This window comes from Carcharodon carcharias, chromosome 34 (assembly GCF_017639515.1).
Source record: "Carcharodon carcharias isolate sCarCar2 chromosome 34, sCarCar2.pri, whole genome shotgun sequence".
NCBI classification, from domain to species: domain Eukaryota; kingdom Metazoa; phylum Chordata; class Chondrichthyes; order Lamniformes; family Lamnidae; genus Carcharodon; species Carcharodon carcharias.
Window position 1 is genome coordinate 4,665,782 of NC_054500.1, and position 27,965 is coordinate 4,693,746.

The 27,965-nt window shown below is 44.9% G+C and overlaps 1 protein-coding gene across 3 annotated transcripts in view; it reads left to right on the forward strand.

Moving 5' to 3' along the window:
• Positions 1 to 527: 527 nt before the first annotated feature.
• The window catches only part of rnaset2l (ribonuclease T2, like), a 67,612-nt gene continuing 40,174 nt past the window's right edge, over positions 528 to 27,965 (forward strand). For all 3 annotated transcript variants that reach the window (XM_041179104.1, XM_041179105.1, XM_041179106.1), the window contains exons 1-4: positions 528 to 625; positions 5,404 to 5,513; positions 9,455 to 9,509; positions 27,798 to 27,862. In XM_041179104.1, coding sequence (XP_041035038.1) covers positions 5,431 to 5,513; positions 9,455 to 9,509; positions 27,798 to 27,862 — 203 coding nt within the window. In that variant the 5' untranslated portion in view covers positions 528 to 625; positions 5,404 to 5,430. The remainder of the gene's footprint in view (positions 626 to 5,403; positions 5,514 to 9,454; positions 9,510 to 27,797; positions 27,863 to 27,965) is intronic.

Below are 27,965 nucleotides of genomic sequence, written 5' to 3' on the forward strand. Positions count from 1 at the left end.
TTGAATCCAGGAAGCTTCCTGGAATCCAGGAGGTCTGCTGCTGTGAGACTGCCTCCAATACAGTCTGCGGGAACCTACAGGTGAACTAGAAAATCCCATTTAGCTTCTGACAACAGGCCTTAATGGGCCCTTAAGGAAGTCAGTTGTCTCCCCGTAGCTTGCAGATAGATAGCCCTGGTGCCAAGCTGCAGCGCCCCCCCCCCCATCCATCACACATTCGGAAAAATGGCCCAGCGGTGGGGTGAAGCTGGGGAACTGGCACGCCAGTCGAAGGCGCTATTTTCAGTGCCCTCCCCAGTGGGGCCTCAAAATCCTTCCCAATATGTAATGCCTGCTTTGCCATGAATTCAAGCTAATTCAATTTAATTTCTTAAGGAATGTTCTGCAAACTTACTTTCTGCCCCACCAAAGAACTCCAGATTCCTTCTCATTATATTACATCCATTTTGCAGTCTATCTACTTATTGAAAGAGGAAGTAAAAGAGGAGACTTCCTCTTTGTGTCACTATTTGATCTTACATCTTTAGAATTTTGCTGATAATCGAAACAGATCTGGTTTTGTTAAACTACAGAATACAGAACCACAAAATAACTCCTTTGAGTACTTCAATTTAGCAACCAGTTGGTGAGTAGCCTTGTTATTTTGATGTGATTTGTACAGTGGATATAGAGACCATTCCTTTTTAGCATGGGTCCCACTAAAGGAACCATTTAAGCAATAGCAAGGTGCATCTGCACCTTCCACCTAGGAACACATGTTGGAAAATTGTGGGGGCGCTCCCCATGATTTTCTGTCTCTTAAAATGCGTGGATAGAAAATTGAGTGGCAACTTGTGTCTGATTTTCCATAATGGCATCCAGTTCACCAAGCTCTCTGCACTGGCACTGGAGAGATAAACCTCTCATATCGTTTAATTCAGAATTATCACTAGAAAGAAATGGATTTTTCTGCTTTAAAAAAATGGTATTGCCAAGTATGTTCCAAGTACTACTAACAAATCTGTGTATGGAAGTGAGCACAGAGTTCCTACTGATAATGCGATAGTGTTATAGATTGCATTGTTTCCGCTGAATGCAAACTTCCCTCAATGTCGAATGCTGTTGCTAGTTGAGAGCAATGAAAATTCTTCAAATTGAGTCTGTGCAAAATTCCTCTTGAAGCCTTGAAACAAATAAAACCCTTGGTTAAGTGTGGAAAGGCATGGTAAATGCTTCTGTTCTTTTATTAGAAACTGATGATAATAAAGTGGTCTGGTTGAATAGATTTTACATATCAACCCACTGGGTGAGCTGCATTTTTTGTCATCTAATATAAACCTGCTGTTAGTGAAACGTTAATGCACGTTAATTTCACCATACATCTCAATAGCAACAATTGAACATGAGGGTTGAGGTTTGTGTTGCTAAATTATATGAGCAAAACAATGTACTAAAGGACTACAAGGCACAGTACATGATCCCGGGTGCATGAACAAATTATATGCTGTGTACCATAGCCCTGGAATGGATTGGGAAATACCTAAGATGGTAAATTCCTCATTTCAGAATGCTGTTCAGAGTAAGATGTACAGTGAGGTTGGATCTGACATTAAATCTGCTATCCAGGTCTCTTTAAATATCCTTTGGTAATAATATTGAACTGTCGCTGTCACTCTAATGAGGTGTTTACGGCAGGCAAAGTTCCTGAAATAACCAGGATTAGCTTGATCATAACACTGCTGACAGTCTGGCACATGGGATAAGTTTGTGGTGCACCAAACACTGGTACATGTAGTGGTACATTGGTTGATGTGGTGTCCTGGCATTATGCCAGTGTAACATTGCTTTTTGGGTGCTGTGAGCTCATCTCACATGTTTGTAAAAGACCAGCTGAGTAACATAAAATGACAATCTTTCTGGCATATATTGTATAATGGATCGAGAACATCAGGGTCAAGGGATGGATTATGTGATGCCAGCAGCTCTCAAAGAGGCTGCTTGTTGTTCTGCTACTGAAGAGGGATGCTCCCCAGATTAAGATGTGCCAAGTAGGATCATGATTCGGGCCCAGATTTTCACTCCTGGGTCAGGTGCACAGTGATAGGAGAATTCCCGATCTTTCAAAATGGTGGCGCGGAGTTCTTATTTTTGTTCCAGGGTTCATGTTGGATTAGACATCAGGCCCGCCACCCCCGGAATGAGTGTGAAGGGTGCCTGAGTGTCGGGCCGGGCTGGGAGGAAGGCCTGCCTCTCTTCATGGCACTTTCTTGAAATCAATTTTAAAAATGACAAAAACCAGCCCTTCAGCCCACACCCTGCACACAGACCCGATCCACACCCCATCCATGCCACCTCATGTCCCGTAACCCAACCCTGTGGCCCCTATGTCAACCCATCCCACCCACCTCCCCCCCCACCCACCCCCAACCCCATAGGCTCTCACATCCCCATGACACTTTATAGCCCCTATGCCCCCACCCACCACCCTTTGGCTTTACGCCCTCCATGCCAACTCACCTACTATCCTTCGACAGTTTCTTGTGAGCTTTGACAGTTCCAATGGGTTTATGTGCTCATTACGCAAAAGCATGTTTATGTTTAACAATCCAAAGGGGTACCTTACCTCTCCAAAGGCTATCCAAACAAAGCCACCAAGTTCAGACCTGCTCTTAGCTGGTCTAATCTGCACACACCAGGCGCAGAATTGTGCCCTTGTCGGGCGGGCACAACTGGGTTGTTAAGGGCCTTAACTGGCCTCTTAATTAATGGCGGGGGCGGCTCCGACTCCCGCCCGTGCCTCCCGACTGAAATATTGTGCAAGTGATTTTGGACTTGTTTAACTAGTCGTTGTGCAAGCTGGTTAAGAAGGTGAAAATACATACAGTTTTATCAGATCGCATGTGTCAGTCATGGAATCAATGTGGGGGTGTTTGGGGGTGGGGTTGGAGGATAGAATACCCAATGCAGACAGATCAATTCCCAAGAAGCTTTGATGAGAATCGAGGAAAATCCATGTCCAAGTATTCCTTTCCAACACACAGGCCACTGAGAACAAAATATTCCCCTTGTCAAGTATGAAATACTACTAAGCATGTACACAGAATCAGAAATCACATCTTGGTTTAATGTTTGCAAGTTTGCTTTAAATTTTGTCTTTGTTTTTGCAGTTTCCCTTTAAGGGCCTGCCTTTTACTTTGTCCCTAATTTTGTTAATTTAGTTTATTTGGTTTATTCAAAATGAGTTACATAGAATCAGAAGCAATAATATATGGCCCCATTAATATCATGCAGACAAAATATACAACTTATTTTTAGCGCAGTGCAGAACTGAAATGTAATCACAGAACACACAGTGCAGAAGAGGCCCTTCGGCCCATCGAGTCTGCACCGACACGTGAGAAACACCTGACCTACCTACCTAATCCTGTTTACCAGCACTTGGCCCATAGCCTTGAATGTTATGACGTGCCAAGTGCTCATCCAGGTGCTTTTTAAAGGATGTGAGGCAAACCACCTCCACCACCCTCTCAGGCAGCACATTCTAGACAGTCACCACTCTCTGGTAAAAAGGTTTTTCCTCACATCCTCCCTAAACCTCCTGCCTCTCACCTTGAACTTGTGTCCCCTTGTGACTGACCCTTCAACTAAGGGGAACAGCTGCTCCCTATCCATCCTGTCCATGCCCCTCATAATCTTGTACACCTCGATTAGGTCACCCCTCAGTCTTCTCTGCTCCAATGAAAACAACCCAAGTCTATCCAACCTCTCTTCATAACTTAAATGTTTCATCCCAGGCAACATCCTGGTGAATCTTCTCTGCACCCCCTCCAGTGCAATCACATCCTTCCTATGTGGCGACCAGAACTGCACACGGTCCTCCAGCTGTGGCCTCACCAAGGTTCTATACAACTCCAACATGATCTCCCTACTTTTGTAATCTATGCCTGATTGATAAAAGGCAAGTGTCCCATATGCCTTTTTCACCACCCCACTAACATGCCCCTCCACCTTCAGAGATCTATGGCCACACACACCAAGGTCCCCTTGTTCCTCAGAACTTCCTAGTGCCATGCCGTTCACTGAATACCTCCTTGTCAAATTGCTCCTACCAAAGTGTATCACCTCACACTTTTCAGGGTTAAATTCCATCTGCCACTTATCTGCCCATTTGACCATCCCGTCTATATCTTCCCGTAGTCCAAGACACTCAACCTCACTGTTAACCATCTAACCAATCTTTGTGTCATCCGTAAACTTACTAATCCTACCCCCCCACCCCCCCCAACATAGTCATCTATGTCGTTTACATAAATGATGAACAATAGGGGACCCAGCACAGATCCCTGTGGTACGCCACTGGACACTGGCTTCTAGTCACTAAAGCATCCTTCTGTCGTCACCCTCTGTCTCCTACAACCAAGCCAATTTTGAATCCACCTTATCAAATTACCCTGTATTCCATGTGCATTTGCCTTCTTTATAAGTCTCCCATGTGGGACCTTGTCAAAGGCTTTGCTGAAATCCATATAAACTACATCAACTGCACTACTCCCATCTACACACCTGGTCACCTCCTCAAAAAAATGGGTAATGGGTTAAATCTCGCTGGAGTTGGGAATCTATTAGTTAAACAATTACCTGCACCCTTCAGTTCAAAAATAAATGCGTTACTTGCCAAAAGTGCAAGCTGATAATGGCAGCATCAACACGTTGGATGGGATTTTCCTGTCCTGCCAGCGGCAGGCACCATCTTAGGGGGGACAGGAATTGACTTTTGGCCGCTAAATTTTCTCATCCCGCCCACGGCGATGTCCGCCATGGCCGTTATCTTCTTAACAATGTTACAGAGGAGTAATGGAAAAGGAAGGTGAATTAGAGTTTAATTACATACAAAAAAGGAAATAAGGAGATGGAAGGAAAGACTGGGTTAAGATTGAGAAAAGAAGAGAAAAGGAAATGTAAGAAAAATATTTGAAAAAATTTAAATTATAAATAAGAACCTACTGCATTCAGGAATGAGACTCAACAGTTTAAATTGTTTCTTTAATGGATTAGAGAAGGTTGGCTGGCGTTTCATAAACAATTATCATGGTTTTACAATGATACTTGGCTGTATGAGCCCTAACTTTTTGCAGCAAGTTTAATGGGAAATAAATATGCACATCCAGCAAGTTCTAAAAAAAGGAGGCTAAATGTGAAATGCTGTTTGTGCGAAGCATAGAGAGGAACGGCATAAATCAACCAGTAAATCCTGGAGATTCGCATCACAGTGTATCTTTTAATCCCCTGAATGTGCTGACTGATTTGTGCATTAATTACAATGTGCACTGTAAAAAGGGCATTATTTGACCGGCAAGATTTAACACAGCATCCTTAGAGAAGTTCCCAACAATATAATTCATTGTTTATTCTGTCTTTTGATAGGAGGACAACCGTGAAAGTGTTAAACTGATGGCCTTGTACAGTGGAATATGTTTGGCTGTGCTTTATGGTCTGATAGCTACCACTGCAGCACAAGCTGATATGAAAGACAGGTAGGTTTAGAACATCACGCTCTGCTGCAGCTGCTACAATAAACCTATAGCTAAAAATATTACTGCATTTTCTGTTCCCATTTCTCATTTCCATTGTGGTGCAATGTTTCATAAAATTCATTGCACAACTATTACTAGGTTCTTCCCATGTGCTATAATTGTGCCTGTGTTTTCTTCGAATTTCACTGGGACATTTCCTTTATAAACATAGCAACAAGGACATACCAAGATTGTAAAGAATTAACCATTTAGTATATCCACTGTAGAAAATCAATGGCCCAGATTTTCCCAGTCAGTGGAGAAGTGAAGGAGCTTCCACTGACCTCCAAGAAAGCTGCTCAGGAAGAGCTAGTGAATTCTGTGCTAACTATGCAGTGTCCAGCAGCAGTGATGTCATCAGGCAGATTAAGCAGCCAATCGAACTGAAGAATTCTCACAGACAGCAAACCAGGAAGTAAAAAAACCCTGATTATCCTTCACTTTTGACTTATTTTACAGAGAGCAAAAAAAGAATCTCCAGCGAGGGGAAATAGCCTCTCAGCATCTACCATCAAGTCCTCTAAAAATGTATTCCCTCTCATCCTCCTAAATTGTAGAAAATATAGGCCCATTCTACACAATCTTTCCTGATAGCACAGTCCATGATGAACAGTGGCAGCAGTGTGTACCATCTACAAGGTGCACATAGGAACTGACCAAATCTCCTTAGGCATCACCTTCCAAACCCGCAACCGCTACCACCTAGAAGGATAAGGGCAGCAGATACATGGGAATACCTCCACCTGGAAGTTACCTTCCAAGTCACTCAGCATCCTGACTTGGAAATATATCGCCGTTCCTTCACTGTCGCTCGGTCAAAATCCTGGAACTCCCTCCCTAACAGCACTGTGGATGTACCTACATGACATGGACTGCAGTGGTTCAAGAAGGCAGCTCACCACTACGTTCTCAAGGGAAATTAGGGATGGGCAATAAATGCTGGCCTAACCAGGGACGCCCAGATCCCGTAAATGAATTTTTAAGAAGTGCCAAGACACCCTAATTCATCTGAATTCAAACATTTATTAGTCTCTCACTTTTTAAAAAATATTCTGCTTTTACATTCTTTCTACTCAACTGAATAATTTCCCAGTCCCCACATTATACTCTAACTGTCACCTTCTTGTGTACTCAGTTTACCTATCTATATCCCTTTGCAGCCTCTTTACATCCCCCCCACAACTTACTTTATTACCTAGTTTTATATCATCAGCAAACTTAGATATATGACACTTGGCTCCCTTATCTAAACTGAAAGTCACCCTGGGGCCCTATGGCATATACCACTCCAATACCAATTCATAATTGACTGCAAATAGTTGTGGAACTGCAGCCCAGCTTAGGCTGATTTTAGAACCATGGAAAAGTTACTGCGCAGAAAGAGGCCATTCAGCCCATCATGTCTGTGCCAGCCAGATAAAGATGAAAAAGAAACAAGCCATTCATTTTAATTACACTTTCCAGCATCTGATCTGTAGTCTTGCAGGTTACAGCGCTTCAGATGCAGATCCAAGTACCTTTTAAATGAGTTTCAGCCTCAACCACCGATTTAGATAGTGAATTCCAGACGCCCACCACCCTCTGGGTTAAAAAGTTTTTCCTCATTTCCCCTCTAATCCTTCTACCAATCATCTTAAATCTATGCCCCTGGTAACTGACCCCTCAACGAGGGAAACACGTCTTTACTCTCTACCCTATCTAGGCCCCTCATAATTTTGTCAACTTCAATTAGGTCACCCCTTAGCCTCCTCTGTTCTTCCATGCCTGCTTTCCTTCCGTGCTTTCCAGGCAGAACATCATGATTAACAACTCACTGTTCTGGCAGTCATGGATATAATTCACATTCTTGACCACAGTACACTGGTGCATTCAAAAAAGACTGTTCAGGAGTAACTGCCACTCAAACTCTTCTAAAGACGTAAGATGGAGTCAGTGCGAGCCAAGGGAACCTCCAACGGCTATGATCATTTGGAATGAACAAAGCCACAAGGAGTGTAAGATGGACAGTAACAGACTTTCCTTCCCTTTCCCTGCTTCAGTAAACAGCATGCTTTCATTTCATGCACACTTCAATGGTTTGACTGGCAACTATTGAAACTTCCCTGTGCAAATGGAGTTGAGTTGCAAGCCATTCCAGAACTGAGATTCACAGCATTTTACCTACCTGTGTGTCATATACTGTTAAATTGTTTTTGGTTCTTTTCCTTCAAATTTTTTCCCTCCTCTTCAGAAGACACTGACCCATGCTAAGGTACAGTTCCATAGGTGTTAGTAACACTCCAGTATCTGTGACTATTCTTCACACATGAGGATTAAGAATATAATAAATAGGAGTTTGCCTAGGAATAGGCCATTTGGCCCCTCGAGCCTGCAATGCCACTCAATAAGATCATGGCTGATCTGATTGTGGCCTTGACTCCAATTTCCTGTCTGCACCCCACCCCATAACCCTTGACTATAATAATATTAGAAGTAAGAGCAGGGGACTTGTGGGCTGTTTAAAATATAAACATACAAACAAGGTGAGAAGTAGGCCATTCAGCCCCTCGAGCCTGCTCCACCATTTAATAAGATCATGGCTGATCTGATAGTAACCTAAAATCTGCATCCCACCTCCCCCCGATAACCTATCACCCGCTTGCTTACCAAGAACCTATCCACCTCTGCCTTCAAATATTCAAAGACTCTATTTCCACCATCTTTTCATGAAGAGAGTTCCAAAGACTCACGACCCTCTGAGTGAAAAAAATTCACCTCATCTCTGTGTTAAATGGGCGACCCTTATTTTTAAACAGTGACCCCTAGTTCTAGATTTTTCCACAAGAGGAAACATCCCCTTCACATCCAGCATGTCAAGACCACTCAGAATCTTATATGCTTCAACCAAGTCACCTCTTACTCTTCTAAACTCCAGTGGATATAAGTCTAGTCTGTCCAACCTTTCCTCATAAGACAACCCACCCATTCCAGGTGTTAGTCTGGTAAACCTTCTCTGAACTGCTTCCAACACTTTTACATCCTTCCTTAAATAAGGTGACCAATACTGTACTCAGTACTCCAAATGTGGTCTCACTAGTGCCCTGTAAAGCTGAAGCATAACCTCTTTAATGTTGTATTCAATTCCCCTCGTAATAAATGATAACATTCTATGAGCTTTCCTAATTACTTGCTGTACCTGTATACTAGCCTTTTGTGATTCATGCACCAGGACACCCAGATCTCTCTGCACCTCAGAGCTCTGCAATCTCTCACCATTTAAATAATATGCTTCTCTTTTATTCTTCCTGCCAAAATGGACAATTTCACATTTCCCACATTATATTTCATTTGCCAGATCTTTGCCCACTCACTTAACCTATCACCACAGCTGCCCTGATCCTGCTGTCAATGAGCAACCACATTTGTATATGCATGGTCCAGTGTATTGCACACCCATCAGGAAGTGCTTTCCCTGCATGTGTATTTTTTAAAAATCTAATCCTGGTCCTGGGGCTCTGAGAACAATTGTAGAACCTAAACTGTTTGAGGTCAGTGAACTGGGTATGCACTGACGATTGGAGCAAAACTCCTTCTGGTCTGTATGGTTTAATACCACATGACCAATGTATTTATCCACTTCCAGGTGAAAAACCCAATGCAGTATTATCAATCAACACACCAAAAGTACACCCCCCAGAATTCTATGAGTGTTTTCCTGTGTCCTGCCCTAACATGGAGTGGGGGTTAGTGGAAAGAGGACATTGGAGGCCTTAGAAAAACTATGTTCATGGTCATTTGCAGCCATTTCCCAGGAGTTTCACCATGTTGCAGTCATAGTTACAATGGGAGACAAATGGAAAACTTTTATCTCTGAAGAACAATTCAACTTTGTCGGTCCTTATTTTATGATCTTTGTTTCAAAGCTGCCACTGGAAGTGTCTGGAATTTGCTCAACTGTGGCCAGGATCATTCTGCATGGTAAGAATTTTGCAAATGATGTTACATTCAAAAATGGTTTTTGTAAAGCAAATTACAGAATTCTTGAAAAACAGTTGTTTAGAATAATACTGATCATTTTGTCGCTGCCTTGTATCAAAACTAGACAAAGGACACACTACATGGGGAAAATTCCGCAGTTTGCTTTGCTCTTAATGCTTTAATTTCACAACAGTTTTTCTTAGAAAACCTCCCTGTCCATAAGACCCACTTCCTGCTTCTTCGACCCTATCCCCACTAATCTGATGTCCAGCTAATTCCTTTCCTTGTCCCCAAGTTAACTGATATTGTTACTGGCTCTCTTTTTTCAGGTACTGTCCCTCTCTCCTTTAAATCTGCAGTTATCCTCAAAGAACAAACCCTTGTCACCATTCACCTTGCAAACTAACTTTGTATATTGTCATATTACAGTCTCCAGCCTCCATTTCCTCTACAAACTCTTTGAATGTGTCGTAATCTCCCAAATCTGTGTTCACAGTTCCTAGAACTCCATGTTTGAATCTCTCCTATCAGGTTTCCATCTGTAATGGCTTGATGTACCGGACAGGTTTCTACTTGAAACAGATAACTTCATTACACAGAGCTCTTTTCGAAGCTACATGCTTGAACCATGTCCCCGACTAGAAGCCATGGGCCTGGATTACCTGCGCTTAGGGCTCATTCGTTGGAGTGTACAAGAACAATCAAATGACCCCTGATAGGCATTAGGAAAAGGCTATATCTTCAATCACTACATTTCCTCCCCCTTTAGCTTTTTTATATTTCCTATTTTAGTTCACAGCATATACATATATGCAGGTCAGGTGATTAGAGATTACGTCTCTGAGGTGGTTTTCTTATCTGGTTAGAGCAGCGTAGCTCTATCACCAGAGGTTCTTGCACTGGATTGACATGTTCAGGAACTGCAGCATCAGGTAAATCTTTAGAAGGTGCCAGTTCAGGGTTAGGCAACTCTACAGAGACATCGGCTATGTCTATTCTAGGTTGATCTGTCACCTCAGGGATTAGTGTTTTGACGTTAATCACAGGCAGAATAGCTGGTTGTAGGAATGTCTCTCTATTCCTAAGATGATCAACATGTTTTCAAACAATTTGGTCTTCCACTTCCACCTGGAAGGACAAGGGACCAGTTTTTGAGACAATTATACCAGGAACCTAACAAGGTCCACTTCCAAAATTCTGTGCGAAAACTGTATCTCCTACAGTAAATCTTCGAGCTTACAGTAAATCAAGTAATTTTTGATTACTCTGATTCTTTTCTACCTTCCCCTCTAAATTTGGAAACACCAGACTTAACCTTGTACATAGGCAGCATCTCATCAATAGTTCAGATGGCGTTGAACCATGAGGCGTCATACGATAATTGAGAAGAAAGCGGGAATGTCGAGTTTCTACAGCATCTTCAGATAACCTCTTCATTCCTGATTTGAAAGTTTGCGCTGCTCTTTCAGCTAAGCCATTTGATGAGGGATGATATGGTGCTGTTTTAATATGTTTGATTCCATTTAAACTCAAGAATCTCTGAAATTCTGTACTGGTAATGACTGTACGATTATCTGAGATGATGACTTCCAGTAGGTCATGTATACTAAATATTGGTGCAGTTTTTCAACTTCATACTCATTCATCCACTTAGAATGTGAATCTACGATCAATAAAAATATGGTACCTAAGAATGGACCTACATAGTCAATATGTAGTCTAACCTAGGGTCGACCACTCCTATGGATGCACTGGGGCTGAAACGGGCAACTTCTGTTGTTGCTGACACTGGAGACAGTGCTTGACTCTACTTTCAATATCACTGTCTGTGCTTGGCCACCAGACATAGCTTTGTGCAAGCATTTTCATCTTCGATATGCCTGGATGCGCTTTGTGATGCTCAGTCAAGAGTGGTTCTCTTCCTTGCGAAGGGACGACGATGCTTGAGCTCCACAGCAAGATTCCATCTTGACAACTTAACTCTGATTTTCGGGCATGGAATGGTCTCATCTCTCAGACACTGGTGAATTCGACCACTTTTGCAATACAAGGTCTTGGACTTTTGACAAAATTGGATCTCTGTCCATCCAATTCCTAATTTGCTTTGTACACACAGGCAAAGAATCCAAGAAATTCAGTACAAGCACAACTTCTTGTGCCACAAATGCTATCTGGTAGTGGTAAATGACTGGGTGTGTCCGCGTTTGCAATATGCAAGCTAGGAAGGTGAACAAAGGTAGACTCATACGCAGATAAAATCAAAGCCCAACGTTGAATTCTTGCTGAGGCTATTGGTGGAATGGCTTTACCCTCACTTAATAAACCCATTAATGGTTTACGGTCTGACACAATAGTGAAATGTCATCCATGCAGATACTGGTGGAATTTCTTCATTCCAAATATCACCGATAAACCTTCCTTTTCTAGTTGCGAGTAATCCTTCTCGGCTGCAGAGAGAGTTCTGGAGACATAGCCAATTGGCCTTTTGGAATCATGTTCCATCCTGTGTGATAACACAGCTCCCCCACCATAAGGAGACGCATCACAGGTTAATATTAATTCTTTTGATGGGTCATAATGTACCAGTAGACATGATGAATGTAATAGCTTCTTAACTTTCACAAAGGCTTCTTCATGTTGCAAATTCCATGACCAACAATGATTCTTTCTTAACAACAAGTGTAATGGTGCTAACACTGTTGACAAATTTAGCAAGGAGCAGCTATAATAATTGATCGTGCCCAAAAAAGACGAGTTCAGTTACGCTGGATAAAGAAGGTGCCTCTTTGATTGCCTTAACTTTCTATCCTACCGGATGCAACCCCATGGCATCCACCCGGTGACCCAGGTAAGTAACTTCTGGTGCTTTGTATGTACATTTCTCTTTCTTTAATCAAACACCGGCTTCCAAGAATCTTCTTAATACTTCTTCCATATTGGCCAAATGTTCGGCTTCATTTGACCCTGCGATCAGAACATCATCTAGGTATACTACTACTCAGGGAAGTCCTTGCAAAAGACTCTCCATGTCCTTTGGAAGATTGCACATGCAGACGATATTCCAAAGGGTAGGCATGTATATTGATATGGATCCTTGTGCATGTCGATGGTTACATACTCTCTAGACATGCAATCCAGCTCAAGTTGTTTGCAAGCATGCTTATGTCCAGTTTGGTGTGGATTTGCCTCCAGCTAGCTTTGTGTACAAGTCATCTATCCTCAGAATAGTATTTTTTATCTCATTTAGCTGCTTTGGTCTTGGTCAATTTATAGTTGCCACAAATGCAAATAGTTTGATCAGGTTTCACCACAAGGACTACATGCACTGCCTATTCTGAAAATGGGACTAGCTGGATGATGCCTAACATTTCTAACCGATACAATTCTGCATCCACCTTCCCCTTTAGGGCATAAGGCACAGGTCTGGCCTTAAAGAAATGGGAGTCACCTGAGAATCTACATATATTTTTGCTTGGAAGCCTTTTAACTTTCCTAATTCATCATGAAATACACTGTTGTAATTCCTTAGTAGCTCAGGAACTCCTCCTGTTTTCAAGTGAAATATTTCAGACCAGTTGAGCTTAATTTTTTGTATCCAGTCTCGGCCGAGGAGACTAGGTCCTTCAGCTGTCATTATGATTACTGGAAACTGGGCCGTCTTTTGATTATAGGACACAGGTGCTGTGGCGATGCCCTTTACCTGTATGGATTCTCCAGTGTACATCTTCAATTGAGCTGTGGTTTGCTCCAGATTCAGTGGCTGGGTGTACCTTCATGTAGTTATTTAAATGTGAGCTCTCCCACCACTGTGGGACTGCGGATGAAATTGTATGTCTTGCTACCATATACACTCAAAAAGATTGCTTTCTGCTTCTCCTCCACTATAAGTTCATTCGCTATGAAATAAAAATCAAGGCACTCTACATACTGGCTCCAGTCCTCTATAGACGTCATAAGGGTCAATTCTGCCGAAGAGTGGCATGCTTGGTGGGTATGCTTTTCTTATTTTTTCTTTCAGGACTGATGTACTCATAAGGCGAGGTGCAGCGTCAGCACTATTTTACCCTCGTCGCCAAATGTAATGACTTGATGTACCGGACAGGTTTCTACTTGAAACAGATAACTTTATTATAGAAAGCTCTTTCCAAAGCTACATGCTTGAACCACATCCCCGACTAGAAGCCATCCCCTGGATTACCCGTGCTTAGGGCTCATTTATCGGAGTGTAAAAGAACAATCATGTGACTCCTGATAGGTAGCAGGAAAAGGCTGTACCTTCAATCATTACACTGTCCCTACCACAATACCAAAACATTTATTATCAAGGTCACAAATGACAGCTGTTTCACCATGACAAAGGAAAATTATCCCTCTTCATCTTTCTTGGCCTGTCTGCAGCTTTTGACACAGTTGACCACACTATCCTCCTTCAACACCTCTCCACTGTTGTCTAACTATGTAAGACTCCCTAAATCTCTCTGCCTTTCTCTCTCTTCTTTTAAGATTCTTGTTAAAAACAACTTCTTAGATCAAATTTTTGGCCATTTGAACTGATATCTCCTTTTGTGACTCAGTGTTATAAGTGTTTGATTGGTATTGCTCTTGTTCAGCATCTAGGGATGTTACCTCAAGGTGCATAAAATAGGAAATAAATGGGTTTCTTTCTCATATAGTTCTTTTTTGTAAGTGTTCATTCAGTTGTGATTTGTTGGCATTTTCTACAAAGTATGACATCTATAGTGTGGCAATCCCCTCAGGGTTTTTGTATAAATAAATGTTCAAGTATTTAGATAGTCATACTACAAACATGAAAAATGTCAGAGATGAGGAATGGTCATCCGCTTCATTTGAACTCATCCATTAGTTATGAATTGTCCTCTAAGTACAGAAAACACTTCTGGCAGGCAGAAAGCAATAGGAATATTGGGGGAATTTTATGGAGGCGATGGTGGTCTCGGCCACTGGCTGGAGAGCCAGAAAGAAACCTATGTTGCCTCCTTTAGGGAATGCCTGCCAAATTACAAGCCAATCAGGCAATTAACAGGCCACAATTAACATGATTAAAACAAATCATTGTCTATGTTGGGGTGAGTCATGAACAAAGAGACATAACCTTAGAAATAGAGCTATGGGCATGCGGGTGAGTGAGCAAATGTGAGTAATTGTCTGTGTGTATAAATGTGTATGTGCATGAGTACGAGTAATTGTATGTGCACTTGTGCGAGTGTGAGTAATTATGTGTGCGCAAATGTGATTCATTGTGAGTACATGCACGGGTGTAATGGTATGTGCAAGCACGAGTGTGAGTAACTGTGTGTGCGTGCGCGCAAGTGTGAGCCATTGTATATGTGCATGTGAGTGTGAGTAATTCTTTGCAGGCACAAGTGTGAGTAATTGTGTGTGTGTGCATGAGTGTGAGTAATTATGTATGAATGTGCGAGAGTGAGTAATTGTGTGTGCATGCATAAGTGTGAGTAACTGTGTGTGTGCACACGAAGGAGTAATTGTGTGTGCCTGTGCAAATGGGAGTAATTGTGTGCACATGCACAAGTGTAAGTAATTGTCTGTGCGCACACAAGTAATTGTGAGTGTATACATGAGTATGAGTAATTGTGTGTGCACAAGAGTGTGAATAATTATGTGTTCATGCGCGAGAGTGAGTAATTGTGTGCGATTACGAATGTGAATAATTGTGTACGCCAGGCGAAGCCCTCTATGTGGCCCATGGCACAATTGTTGAAAATGCCGGTAAGATAGGTCAGTGAGTTTGAAGATTTCTGCAGGGGTCTGCTCCTCCAATGTCAGTCTGTTTCTCTCCCACATTGGCTGCTGATAGGTTCACTATTGAACCTATCAGCAGCAAACACGGGAGCGAAACTGGCTGTGATTGCAGAAGCAGCGAATGCCAGCAACTGCGATTATATGAAGATAGATGGATTCTGGAGCAATCGGGTCCTCCGCTCACCGTGCTTTCCCGGGGCTCCAGCCGGTTTCACCCAGCTCCTGGCCTGGCAACCCAGTCTGGTTGGACTCGCCTGTGTTCATCTGGTTCCCTCCACATTCCCCTGGTTCTCGATGCTCCCCTCATTGGGCACCCGCATTCAGGCACCGCTAGGCCTCAGGCATCGCTCCAGTTCTCTTCCACTCTTCCCCCCCTGCCCCAACCTGACTTAGCGAAGGTAAGTGTGAGGGTGGCTGGGTGAGTGAGTGAGTATAGATTGGAAGAGTCAAATGGGCAAAGATAGTCTAGATGACGAGTACATTGAATGTTTTCGGATAGTTTCTTAGAAAATCACGTTCTGGAAACAACCAGACAGCAGGCTATACTAGACCTGGTATTGTGCAATGAGATGGGAACAATTAATAAGCTCATAGTGAAGGCACCCCTAGGTAGTAGTGACACTAATATGATTGAATTTTACATTCCGTTTGATGGAGAGAAGAGTGGGTCTGAGACTAAATTTTTAAACTTAAATAAGGGCAATTCTGAGGGCACGAAAGCTGATCTGGCTCAAGTGAATTGGCAAATTAGGTTAAGGGGTAGGTCAACAGAGATGCAGTGGCTAATATTTAAGGGGATATTTCAGAATGTACAGAATAGATACATTCCAACAAATACGAAAAAGTCCAAGAGACGGACACACCATCTGTGGTTAACTAGAAAGGTTAAAGATAGTATCAAACAAAGAAAAAGCATATAATTGTGCAAAGACAGGTGGCAGGTCAGAAAATTGTACAGAATAGAAGGAACAGCAAAGAGTTAATAAAAGACTAATAAGGAGGGAAAAATTAGAGATTGAGAGAAAGCATAGCCAGAAATATAAAAACAGATAGTAAGAGTTCTTATAAATATTTAAAAAAGAAGAGTTAACAAATTGAGTGTTGGTCCTATAGAAAGTGAGTCTGGAGAATTGATAATGGAAAACTAGGAAACGGCAGATGAATTGAACAGTTGTTTTGCATCAGTTTTCACTACAGAGGATACAAGTAATATCCCAGAAGTCTAGAAAATTACAGTCACCAGAGAAGTGGTACTGTGTCAACTGTCGGAGCTGACGGTTTACGAGAACGTGGTCCTGATGGACTTCATCCTAGGTTCTTAAAAGAAGTGGCTAGTGAGGTTGTTGATGTATTGGTTTTAATCTTCCAAATCTCCCTAGTTTCAGGGAAGGTCCCGCTGGATTGGAAGATAGCAAATGCAACTCCATTCTTCAAAAAGGGAGGGAGACAGAACGTGGGAAATTACTGGCCAGTTACCTTAACATCTGTCATAGGGAAAATGTTAGAAGCTATTATTAAAGAAGTTATAGCAGGTCACTAGGATAAGTTCAAGGTCATCAGGCAGAGTCAGTATGGTTTTATGAAAGGGAAATCATGTTTAACCAACTTATTAGAGTTCTTTGAGGAAGTAACATGTGCTGTAGATATTGGTGGATGTGCTGTACTTAGATTCCAAGAAAGCATTTCATAAAGTGCTACATCAAAGGTTATTGCGGAAAATAAAAGCTTATGGTATAGGAAATAACATGTTGGCATGGATAGAAGATTGGCTGACTAACAGGAAGCAAAGGGTAGGCATAAATGGATCTTTTTCAGCTTGGCAAGATGTAATGAGTGGTGTACCACAGGGATGAGTGCTGGGACCTCAACTGTTTACAATTTATATAAATGACTTGAATGAAGGGATTGAAGGGATGGTTGCCAAATTTGCTGATGACACAAAGATAATTGGGAGAGTAGGTTGTGAAGAGGACGTAAGGAGGCTACAAAAAGATATAGAATTTACCTTTGGCAGGCCCAAGATCGGCCGGGAAATGGACCACCAACTGTGATCGGCCCCTGACCACGATTTCATGCTGGCTGGGTGGAGGCGGGAAGAGGGTGAGCGATGGCGACACCACAGCCATGGGTGACCGCTGCGAGAGAGCTCCCTGAATGCAGACAACAGCCTCAGGGAGCGGCAGACCTTCAAATGATTAAATAAAGGTTTAAAAAGCTGCAAAAAAATGTCCATGCATCACAATCAAGTGCCTGAAAATATACCAAGTAAGAAAGCTGTTCACAGATATTTATTTTTGTTTTATTTCATAACGGTGATTTCATCCCATTCTTGGATGAGGTTTGATGAAAAATTCAAAGGCTGCCTGGTCGATTCGCCCGCCCGCCAACCGTAAGGTTGGATGGGCCATGAAAAATTGGAGACAATTGCGCCATTAATGGGCTTAATTGCCCTCTTAATTGTCGGCTGGCGTGGGTCCAACTTTTGCGCACACCTGCTGAGTGAAATATCAAGCAAGTGCACGATGACATCGGGAGGCTCGCCCGAACTCACATCGTGTCATTTTACGTCCGAACAGGCCAGGCACACAGATGCCCACAGTACGTAAAATTCTGCCCAAAGGTAGGTTAAGTGAGTGGGCAAAAATCTGGCAAATTGAGCATAATGTGGGAAAATGTGAAATTGGCATTTTGGCAGGAAGAATAAAAGAGAAGCATTTAATCTAAATGGTGAGAGATTGCAGAGCTCTGAGGTGCACAGGGATTTGGGTGTCTAGTGCATGAATCACAAAAGGTTAGTATGCAAGTACAGAAAGTAATTAGGAAAGCTAATAGAATGTTATAATTTATTGCGAGGGGAATTGAATACAAAATTAAGGAGGTTATGCTTCAGTTGTATAGGGCACAAGTGAGACCACATTTGGAGTACTGAGTACAGTATTGGTCACCTTATTTAAGGAAGGATGTAAATGCGTTGGAAGCAGTTCAGAGAAGATTTACCCGACTAATACCTGGAATGAGTGGGGAAAGGCTGGATAGACTAGGTTTGTATCCGCTGGAGTTAATAACAGTAAGAGGTGACTTGATTGAAACATATAAAATCCTGAGGGGTCTTGACAGGGTGGATGTGGAGAGGATGTTTTCTCTTGTGGAATAATCTAGAACTGGGGGTCACTGTTCAAAAATAAAGGGTCGCCCTTTTAGCACAGAGATTAGGTGAAATTTTTCACTCAGAGGGTGGTGAGTCTTTGGAACTTTCTCCTTGAAAAGGTGGCGGAAGCGGAGTCTTTGAATATTTTTAAGGCAGAGGTGGATAGATTCTTGGTATGTAAGGGTGGGGGCTAGGTTGTTGGGAGCAGATTTCAGGTACTATCAGATCAGCCATGATCTTATTAAATGACAGAGCAGGCTCGAGAGGCTGAATGGCCTACTCCTGCTTCTTGTTTCTTTGTTCACATGGTTAAGAGGGTAGGTGAGTGAGTGGCTGTGAGGATAGGTGAGTAAGTGACTGTGACGGTGGGTGAGTGAGTGACTGAGGGTGGCTGGATGAGTGAGCGTGTATGAGGTGAATGGGTGGGTCTTTGTGTGATTGGGGGCATGTGTGTGTGTGGGAGGGCATGTGTGTGTGGGGGGATGTGTTTGCGGGGGTGTGTGAGTGTGTGTGTGTGTGTATGCGTGTATGTGGGCTGTGCGTATGTGTGTGTGAGAGAGAGAGAGACAAGAGGTGAGAGGGAGTGGAGAGTATGTGTCTGGCTCACTCCCAGTCTCAGGGTTCTGCTTCACCCTCATCCCCACACACCTACACGCACTCTCACCCACCCTCACAATGGGTGAGTAAATGAACACCCTGAGACTGGGAGTAAGCCAGACACACAGGGCAGAATTTTCAGGTTAGTGTGTGGGCACGTGCCCAACCGGCTCGAGCATAAAATAGTGCGTGATGATGTCGGGCAAGTGTCCGATGTCATCCTGCACTTGCACAATACTTCGGTTGGCAGGCATGTGCAAAAGTCGGAAGCGTGCCCGCCGACAATTAAAAGGGCAACTAAGCCCATTAAAGTTGTAATTGCCTCGATTATTCGTGGTCCATCCAATCTCACAGTTGGCGGACGGGCGAATCGGCCAAGCAGCCATTGCATTTTTCATGAAACCTCATCCTAGGGCGGAATGAGCTTTCCGTTATTAAATTTTAAAAATCTGGGGCAGAATGTATAAGTTCTGTATGTGATGCTTGGACATTTTTGTTCTGATTTTAAAATCTTTATTTAATACCTTGAAGTCTTCAGCTCCCTGAGGCAGCTCTCTCCCTTCCGGGAGCCTTCATTCTGCACTCGCCTGCACCCACGCTTACGTCAGCGTCCACACTCTTCCTGTCCCCACCCCTGCAACGCTGAGCATTTCAGCACATGCTTCACGCTCGCTGATCGTTAATTGGCCAGCCAGCGTGAAATCGCGGTTGGGGGCTGATGGTGGTCGGCGGTCTGTTCCCTGGCCACTCCTGGACCCGCCAATTGCTCAGCAAGTTGTTTCTTTTCATACGTCAGCTCTTTTTTTGAATTCATGTTTAATGTTGTGCCAAACCTTATCTTTCTGAAAATTGCTCATCAGCCCCCCCAAGTGCGACAAAAGTTGAAATGTGGCCCCTTGCACGTAAAGGTTGGCCAAGCCTGGTGTATACACGATTGCAATTATGTGTGTGCGTGAGTGTGAATAATTGTGTGCGCACCCGAATGTAAGTAATTGTCTGTGTATGCATCCACAAGCATGAGTAATTGAGTGTGCACCCAAGATTGTAAGTCGTGTGTATGTGTGCACAAGCGTGAATAATTGTGCACATGCACAAGTGTGAGTAATTGTGTGCGGTGAGTGTAAGTAATTGTGTGTGCGCATGTGGGTGTGAGTAATTGTGTGTGTACACATGAGTATGAGTAATTGTGTGAATGTGAGTAATAAAGCATGCAGTATCCTAGGCTTTATTGATAGGGGCATCGAGTAAAAGAGTAAGGAGGCTATGTTGAACTTGTATAGGACCCTAGTTCAGCCTCAACTGGATTACTGTGTCCAATTCTGGACACCATACTGTAGGAAGGATGTGAAAGAGTGCAGAAAAGATTCACATGAATGGCTTCAGGGCTGAGGAACTTCAGCTGTGAAAATAGATTGGAGAAGTTAGGACAGTTTTCTTTGGAGAAAAGAAAGCTGAGAGGAGGTTTTCAAACTCCTGAGGGGTCAGGACAGAATAGATAGGGAGAATTGGGCAGAATTTTCTGCCTGTCGAGCGGACGGAGCAGGAGCGTCCGTGGGCAGGCCCGGACTCGATCGGTGCCCGCGATTGGGGCCGCGCCGCCATTTTGTGTGGGTGGGCCAATTAAGGCCCGCCAAGCGAATTTCCCACTCCCGTGAATAGCAGGAGTGTGCGGGCTGCGGCGGGCGTGCACAAACTGCCAGGTCCAGTAACGACCCAGCAGTCTATTTAAATGAAAGCCTGGCAGCCTCCTGTAGGCTGCCCACAATGGCCACGTCGAGGTCACGCTGCAGGGGGTCTGCTGAGCAGGGCACGCTGGAGGGAAGGGCAGAGGAGCAGGGCAGGCTGCAGGGTAGGCCAGTGGGAAGCCAATGTGCCCCTTGTTTTTCTGATGACTGCTTTGCTGCCCTCCTCGAGAAGGTGGCAGCATGACGGGGGGTGTTGGTCCCCCAGGATGGGAGGAGGAGGCCCCCCCACATGATCAGACGTGCCTGGGAGGAGGTGACGGAGGCGGTGAGCTCCTGCGACATGGTGCGGCGCACCTGGATCCAGTGTCGTAAACGCTTCAATAATTTGTTGCACTCTGGAAGGGTGAGTACCATGTTGGCATTGGGCATTTAACCCAGCAGGTAGACTTAGCCTTTGAGAGCCCCCACCCCCTCAAGTCTTACTGTCGTGACTGCATTGAATCATGTTGTGCATTTCTCGTACGCTGGGTGGGCAAGCAGATAGTGCCCATGCTTACATTAGCCTGAGTGGTTCATGAGGAGATGAGTTCTCCCCTGCACCATGTGTTGCTCTTAGTCACACATGACTAGTCTGGGGGCTACCTGCAGGAGATGCAGCTTGGCACATACTCAGAGTTCCAACACATGTCCTATTCACGATGATGAGATTATGTAGGGGGAACCTCAAGGTCTCGTGGCCAAGAGCCATCTGCTGCCCTCTGCGCTCCATGTAGTTGCGCCTCCTTATTATGGGAGCTAAGACCATGTGTTTCCTAAAGTGATGGACGCAGAATATGTCCAAGGTAGTCGTTGGGGGTGGTTGGGAGCAGGTACTATCTTTGTGTGACTGATCAGCAGTAGCAGGGAGAGGAGGCACTGGAGACCTGAGATGGGCCACTGTGGTTGAGGTGCAGCGTGCAGAGTCCATGTGCGATTAGCTGCAATGAATGGTCTCTGTTTGTCAGGAGAAGAATGCTCACAGTGCGTGTGAGCGTTTGTGGACTGGAGACGGCCAGGCCCAGCTCATGATTTTAAGCCATTTCGAGCAGCAGGCCCTGGAGCTTGAGAGGCGCCATGCGTCTAGGCCCACTGGTGTCGGTGAGGCTGGGGTGGAATGGCCAGGTATTTGAGGTCAAAAGAGATATCTGCTCTGTATTCCCACCAACCATAACACTGATGATTGTTTGATTTGTTATTGTTGCAACATTGCTTATGCACAGACTGATAGAGTTAGAGTTGTGGGTCATAGACAAAGGTCCCTCGGCTCTTCAAAGATGCGCGTGTCAAGCAACTTCCACAGTCACTTTACCCCATTTCCAACTGCTATCCCCATGGTCTTGTATGCCATGGCATCGCAACTGCACAACCAAATACTTATTACATGTTAGGAGGGTTTCTGCGTCCACCACCCAGGCAGTGTGTCCCACATTACTGTGTGCAAAAGTTGCTCACCACCTCACCTGTCAACCTCATGCCCCTTACCTTAAATCAATGCCACCAGGTTACTCATCCCTCCGCCAAGGGGGAATGTTCCTTTCTGTCGACCCTATCTATGCCCCTCATAATGTTATAAACCTCAATAATGTCACCCCTCAATCTCCTTTGCTCCAAGGGAAATAACCCCAGTCCATGCTTTGTCTCCTCATAAGTCAAACTCTCCAGCCAAGCTAGCATCCTGGTCAATGACCTCTGCACTCTCTCCACTCCAATCACATCCCTCCCGTGAAGTGCATATCACAACTGCACGCAGAACTATAGCTGTGGCCTAGCCAGCGTTTTCTGCACTTGCAACATGACCTCCCTGTTCCTTTACTCTATTCCTCCGCAAATAAAGGCAAGTATGGCATTTACCTTCTTAAACGCCTTATGTACCTGTCCTGCTACCTTAATGAGTCTGTCGACATGCCCAGCAAGGTCCCTCTGATCCTCCTTACATTCCACGATCCCACCATTCCTTGTACATTCCCATACCTTGTTTCTCCTGCCCAAGTGCATCACCTCACACTTATCCACATAACATTCCATTTGGCATTCCTTAGGCCATCTGTCCAGCCCGTCAGTATCCGCCTGTAACGTTAGGGTACTCTCCTGACTATTTGCCATCCCACCAATATTCGTGTCCATAGATTCTGGAAGGTTGAGTGCATGATAAGCCGGGGAAAGAGATGAAGTGTGTCACTGTGTGCATGCTAACTGATCCACTGTCTTTGTTAATTTCAGCATCATCAGAGCCTGTCCGCCAGGAGCAATTCCAGATGCCCCCTCTGAGAGCTCCCAACTGTCACCTGTGTCACACCATTTCTGCGGGGCAGGCACCAGCACAGATACTGGCACCTCGGTGGGCATTGCAACATCGGCTAGTGTCCCGGGGCACAATGGAGAGGGCATTTCACAATTGCTGAGGAGCTGGCAGAGACAGAGAGTGCCCATGGCGCCAGCAGTCGGAGGACTGCAGGGGACCAGGCACATGCTAGTCGATGAATGATGATGTGCCTCTAGAGTCGTCCGCAACGCAGCAGCTGCAGGAAATGCAGCCGGGTGTGTGGGAGCATCTGGGAGTGTTGCATGAGACCAAGCTTCGCTTGGTGTCCATGGTGGAGGAGTCCAAGCGGAGCATCAGTGATGCAATGAGCCTCATGGCAGAGCGTCATGCTTCCTCCATGGAGAGAGTGGCAACTCTCGTGGAGAGGGGCCTTCCAGGAGAACAAGCAGGTTCTCCTGGGGTTACGCTCGGACCTGCAAGCCCTCAAAGCACCAGTGGCCACAGCCGCTCATTGCCAATGTGGGAGATGGTGTGGGCTTCAAGCTTCCCAGCTCGTTGCCTATCCATCGACGGTGAGCAGGGAGGTCTGGGGCGACCTCACATCAGTGGAGCAGCTGCCTGTCATATCTGCAGGCTCCTCTCACGGATGAGGGCAATAGCTGCTCCGCCCCTCTCCCAGTAACCGCTTCATCAAGTGAGACTGTGACGACTGGGGAGATGCCAGCTGTGGACCTGGCAGTCCCTCCCAGGTGGGGCCAGCACAGGCCAGAGGACGGCCGCCAAGGTCATTGAGGCCAACAGGACAGTAGAGTCAGCAGGCTGTCTCAGATGCCACTCCGAGCGATGGGGCGGCACCAAGACATAGCACCCATAAACGTAAGCATATGGCACCTTAGGCACACCACGGATTTCTCACTGGTGCTTTTGTGTTGGCCCTAGATGAGGGAATTATTATTTGTTTATGCTTGAAAAACGTTTTGGTTTGACTTTGTGTGACTTTATGATGGTGAAAATTAAAACCAGATGTGTTACCATGGCTGAGGGTGGCTCCTTTGTTCTGCATTTGTATGTTTTACATACATGTCATGAGTGTTTGAGTGGACATTGAAATTTATGTCCAAAGCTCTTAGTTGTAGCTGATGAAGTGGCAGATGTAACACTTAAATTCCAAGTATGGAAGCGCCAGGCAAAGCCAGTTCTCCTGATCCATTTGTGTGGAGCTAGCTGAAGGCTCGTTGGATTAAAGTCTCCTGGGTGTCCCTGCCTCCTTGGTGTAGTCCCAGGTCAGCGTTTAGCCCCTCTTCATTCCCCTGTGCTTCCTCATCGTCAGAATCAATGCTGGAATCATCATGTGCAGCCGCATCCACTGCGTCAACGTCTTCATCGTCCACTGCACCCTCCTTTCCAGCGCAAGATTGTGGAGAGTGAGTATGCAACCACTATCACGGAGACACGATCTGGGAGGTACTGGAGTGCACCCCCTGAGTCATCCAGGCATCGGAAGCGCATCTTGAGAAGACCGATGGCTCTCTCCACCACAGCCCTTGTGGCTTCTGTTGTAGCGCTCCTCAGCTTCTGATATTGGATGGCGGAGAGGCGCCACGAGCCTCCTTCTGAGGGGATAGCACTTGTCACCCAGCAGCCATCCATCCAGCCGGGCTGGAGCACTGAAGAGCCCCGGCACCTGGGAGTGGCTGAGGATGTAGGTGTCGTGGGAGCTGCCTGGGTACCTTGCACAGACTTGCAGAATCTGCATCCTGTGATCACACACTATCTGCATGTTCATGGAGTGGAAGCCCTTCCTGTTGACAAAGGCACCGGGCTCACCTGCTTGCGCCTTGATGGCCAAATGTGTACAGCCTATTGTACCCTGGATGTGGGGGAAGCCAGCAATGGCTGCGATGCCTCTGGCTCGCTGAGTCTGGCTTGCCTGGTCCCAACGGTAGAGGATGAAGGTCAATTGCTGACCTGAAGGTTCAAAGTACACAGAAAGCTTTTGGAATTCATTCTGAACTACTACAGGTCAAACAGGCAAGTTTAAATAACTTTCTGCGCTAAATACTCACAGACCAGATTGACAACCCCACTGAGCCCTCTTATCCCGCCCGTGGATGAGTTTCATTAAAAAGTCTCTTACCTGCTTGCCCGTTGCACCTGTGTGCCGATCCGAAGATCGCACTGGCGCCTGAATATCGGTGTTGATTGATGATTTAAGAACCTTAACTAGCCCGTTAATTAATGGTGGGTGCCAGCAAAATATCGCGATGGTGCGTAGTGACGGGACGCTCACCCGACATCACCGCCCATCATTTTACACGCTGACATGCGGGGTGCCCCCCCCCCTCCCCCCCCCCCCCCCCCCCCCCCCCCCCCCACCCGCACATCAAGCAGAAAATTCTGCCCATGAAAATTTTGAGAACTGGAGAGAACACAGATTTAAAGTAATTGGCAGAAGAAGTAAAAGCAATACGGGGGAAAAAATGTTGATGCAGTGAGTGGTTAAGGTCTGCTATGCACTGCCTGAGAATGTGGTAGAGGCAGGTTCACTCGAGACATTCAAAATGGAATTAGACTGTTATCTGAAAAGGAAGAATGCGCAGGGTTACAGGGAGAAGGCTGGAGAATGGCACTTGGTGAATTGCTCAATTAGACAGCTGATGCAGGCGTGGTCAAATGGCCTCCTTCTGCACTGTAACAATTCTGTGATTCTGCCATCGGTGGGTCTTCCATGGGGTCAGGACCCTGGGGGCGGCAAGTCCTGCCTGCCGAGAGCTCAGCAGCACCACCGGGGAAGGAGTGAAATACACCAAAGTCCCAGAATCGTGAGGTAACCCAGGCCAGAGGTGGAATGGGCGTCACGGAGTGTGGGCCACAGGGGTGGGGGTGTAGGGGGATTGGCAATAAGGGCGGGGATTGGCTCTCAGCAGCCCCCACTTTCCGGATGCCGGGTCCCTCGATCAGGCACTGAGTGCCTGACAACGAAAAATCCTTGCCCTCACTCCGGGAGCCTGCAATCAACCCTGCATGGGTTTGCTTGTTATTCTCCAGGCATGGCCCACTGCTGGGTGAATACAAGCAGCAGCATGATGAGACCCTTAAGTGGGCTTTAATTGGTCACTTAACAATATCAATTGGCAGCGGAACAGGAAGGCTGTCCACGAGCTTCCTGCCATGGATTTAATCAGGGTGCAGATGGAAAGGTGGTGGGGTCCTCATCCACCACCCTCCTGCCTGATTAAATGCCCCCGATCACTGAACTTGTCATAGAAGAGTGCACAAAATTCCACTCATTATCTTCTCTGAAAATCAGGGGTTAATAATCATTATCTTTTAAAGCTGTAATGTATAAAATACAGTTTCTGACACAGCAGCCCCATTTAGTTTGTTCGAAATATGCCTAACATGTATGTAATCGATACTGTCCTCCTGACATGAAACCCATTGATCTGTGGAGATTGTAACATTCAAAGGTACAGGATATTCCAATTTTAGCTACATTGGCTCCTGCCTAGTAACAAGGGTGGGACCCTCTGGGACTGATTTGTTAGGTTCCAGAACAGTTCTTCAGGGCGTCAGTTTGAGGCAGTCTGCTAGCCAAGAAGGGTCACAGGGACAGGGACAGGAATAGGCCCTATTAAGTAAGATAAAAAAGGGAGCAGCGAAATCGACTCTGAATGAAAGAAAGAGCTGCAGTTAGCAGACAGACTATGCACTGGGGGCTGTTGGGGCAAAGGTACCCCTTTGGAGCAGTGCTTGGAACAACCATAAGTCTGAAAGCATGCTTGTAAACTAGCATTGTGTCACACAGGAATCCAGGGAGGAATCTTGGAAGGTGAAATTGAAAGCCTATGAGGTGGGCCATTTTTAAAGCCGCCCAAGTGGGAGAGATGTTTGCAGAGAATTCCAGGGCAGGATCTTCAAAGGTGGAGACTGGAAACCCTTGTGAGAAAGATGAAGTTTCAGGGAGATTGGTTGACTCACAATGGCCAGTATTTTATGGGTCTTCCCGCCCATCAGGATATTATGGTCCTGCGGAACAGAATGAAAATTTAAATGGCTCGCCACATCCACCAGGAGGAGACACATTGCAGCAGGGCTGCGCAAAATCCTGGCCAGTGGGACTAACACCTGGGTGATTTCTTGAGAATGCCATAGACTCTGCCTTGATTGAGTCTGTCATTTATTCTGTCGTGTGGTGTGTTCAGCCACAGTTTGTCTGTTAATTCACATGTCTCTCATAGTTACCCTGAATATTAGAATACAAGACATGTTTTATAAATTGTTTTATGTTTCTGAACTTGTGTAGTAAATGTTAATTTTGTTTGTTCAAAACCCAACAAATCTTGTGGCTTTATTCCAAAAGCAGGTGTCTTGAATATCAACCTTCATCTACTTTAATCAAAATGTCCCAGGGTCTGGCCAAGGATCTTAACATCCTCAACTTGATCTACATGTGTTAGGTAACCACTCTGATGCACGCCTTCATGTAGCATTGCAGGCTAGGACAGCTAGCTCTACTGCCTCAATTTCTTCCCTGGATCTTAGTGGTAGCTCCCTACCATTGTCCTTCAGGAATGGTTCTAAACGTACTCCAGGTTCTGAGGTGAAAGGACAGTGTTCTGTATTATATTGCAGCACAACATTTTTCCTGGAACCTCTAAGACTAACCTACAGTCTAATTGTTTGCTAATTTAGCCAAATTCCAGCTGAGCAACTAAGATGCAGAAATATAAATATAATAAAATACTGAACAAAAATTATTTGTATTTCTTTAGACTTTTTTAAAGATTCCCTGTAGGATTCCAAAGCAGGTGGATGGCTGGACTATACACGGACTCTGGTAATTAAAAAGAACTATTAACGATCTATCAACTATTTTTATTTGGCTGAAATTCTTACATCTGTAGAATTTAGTGGTTTAATTTGCAAATATTGCAAAACCG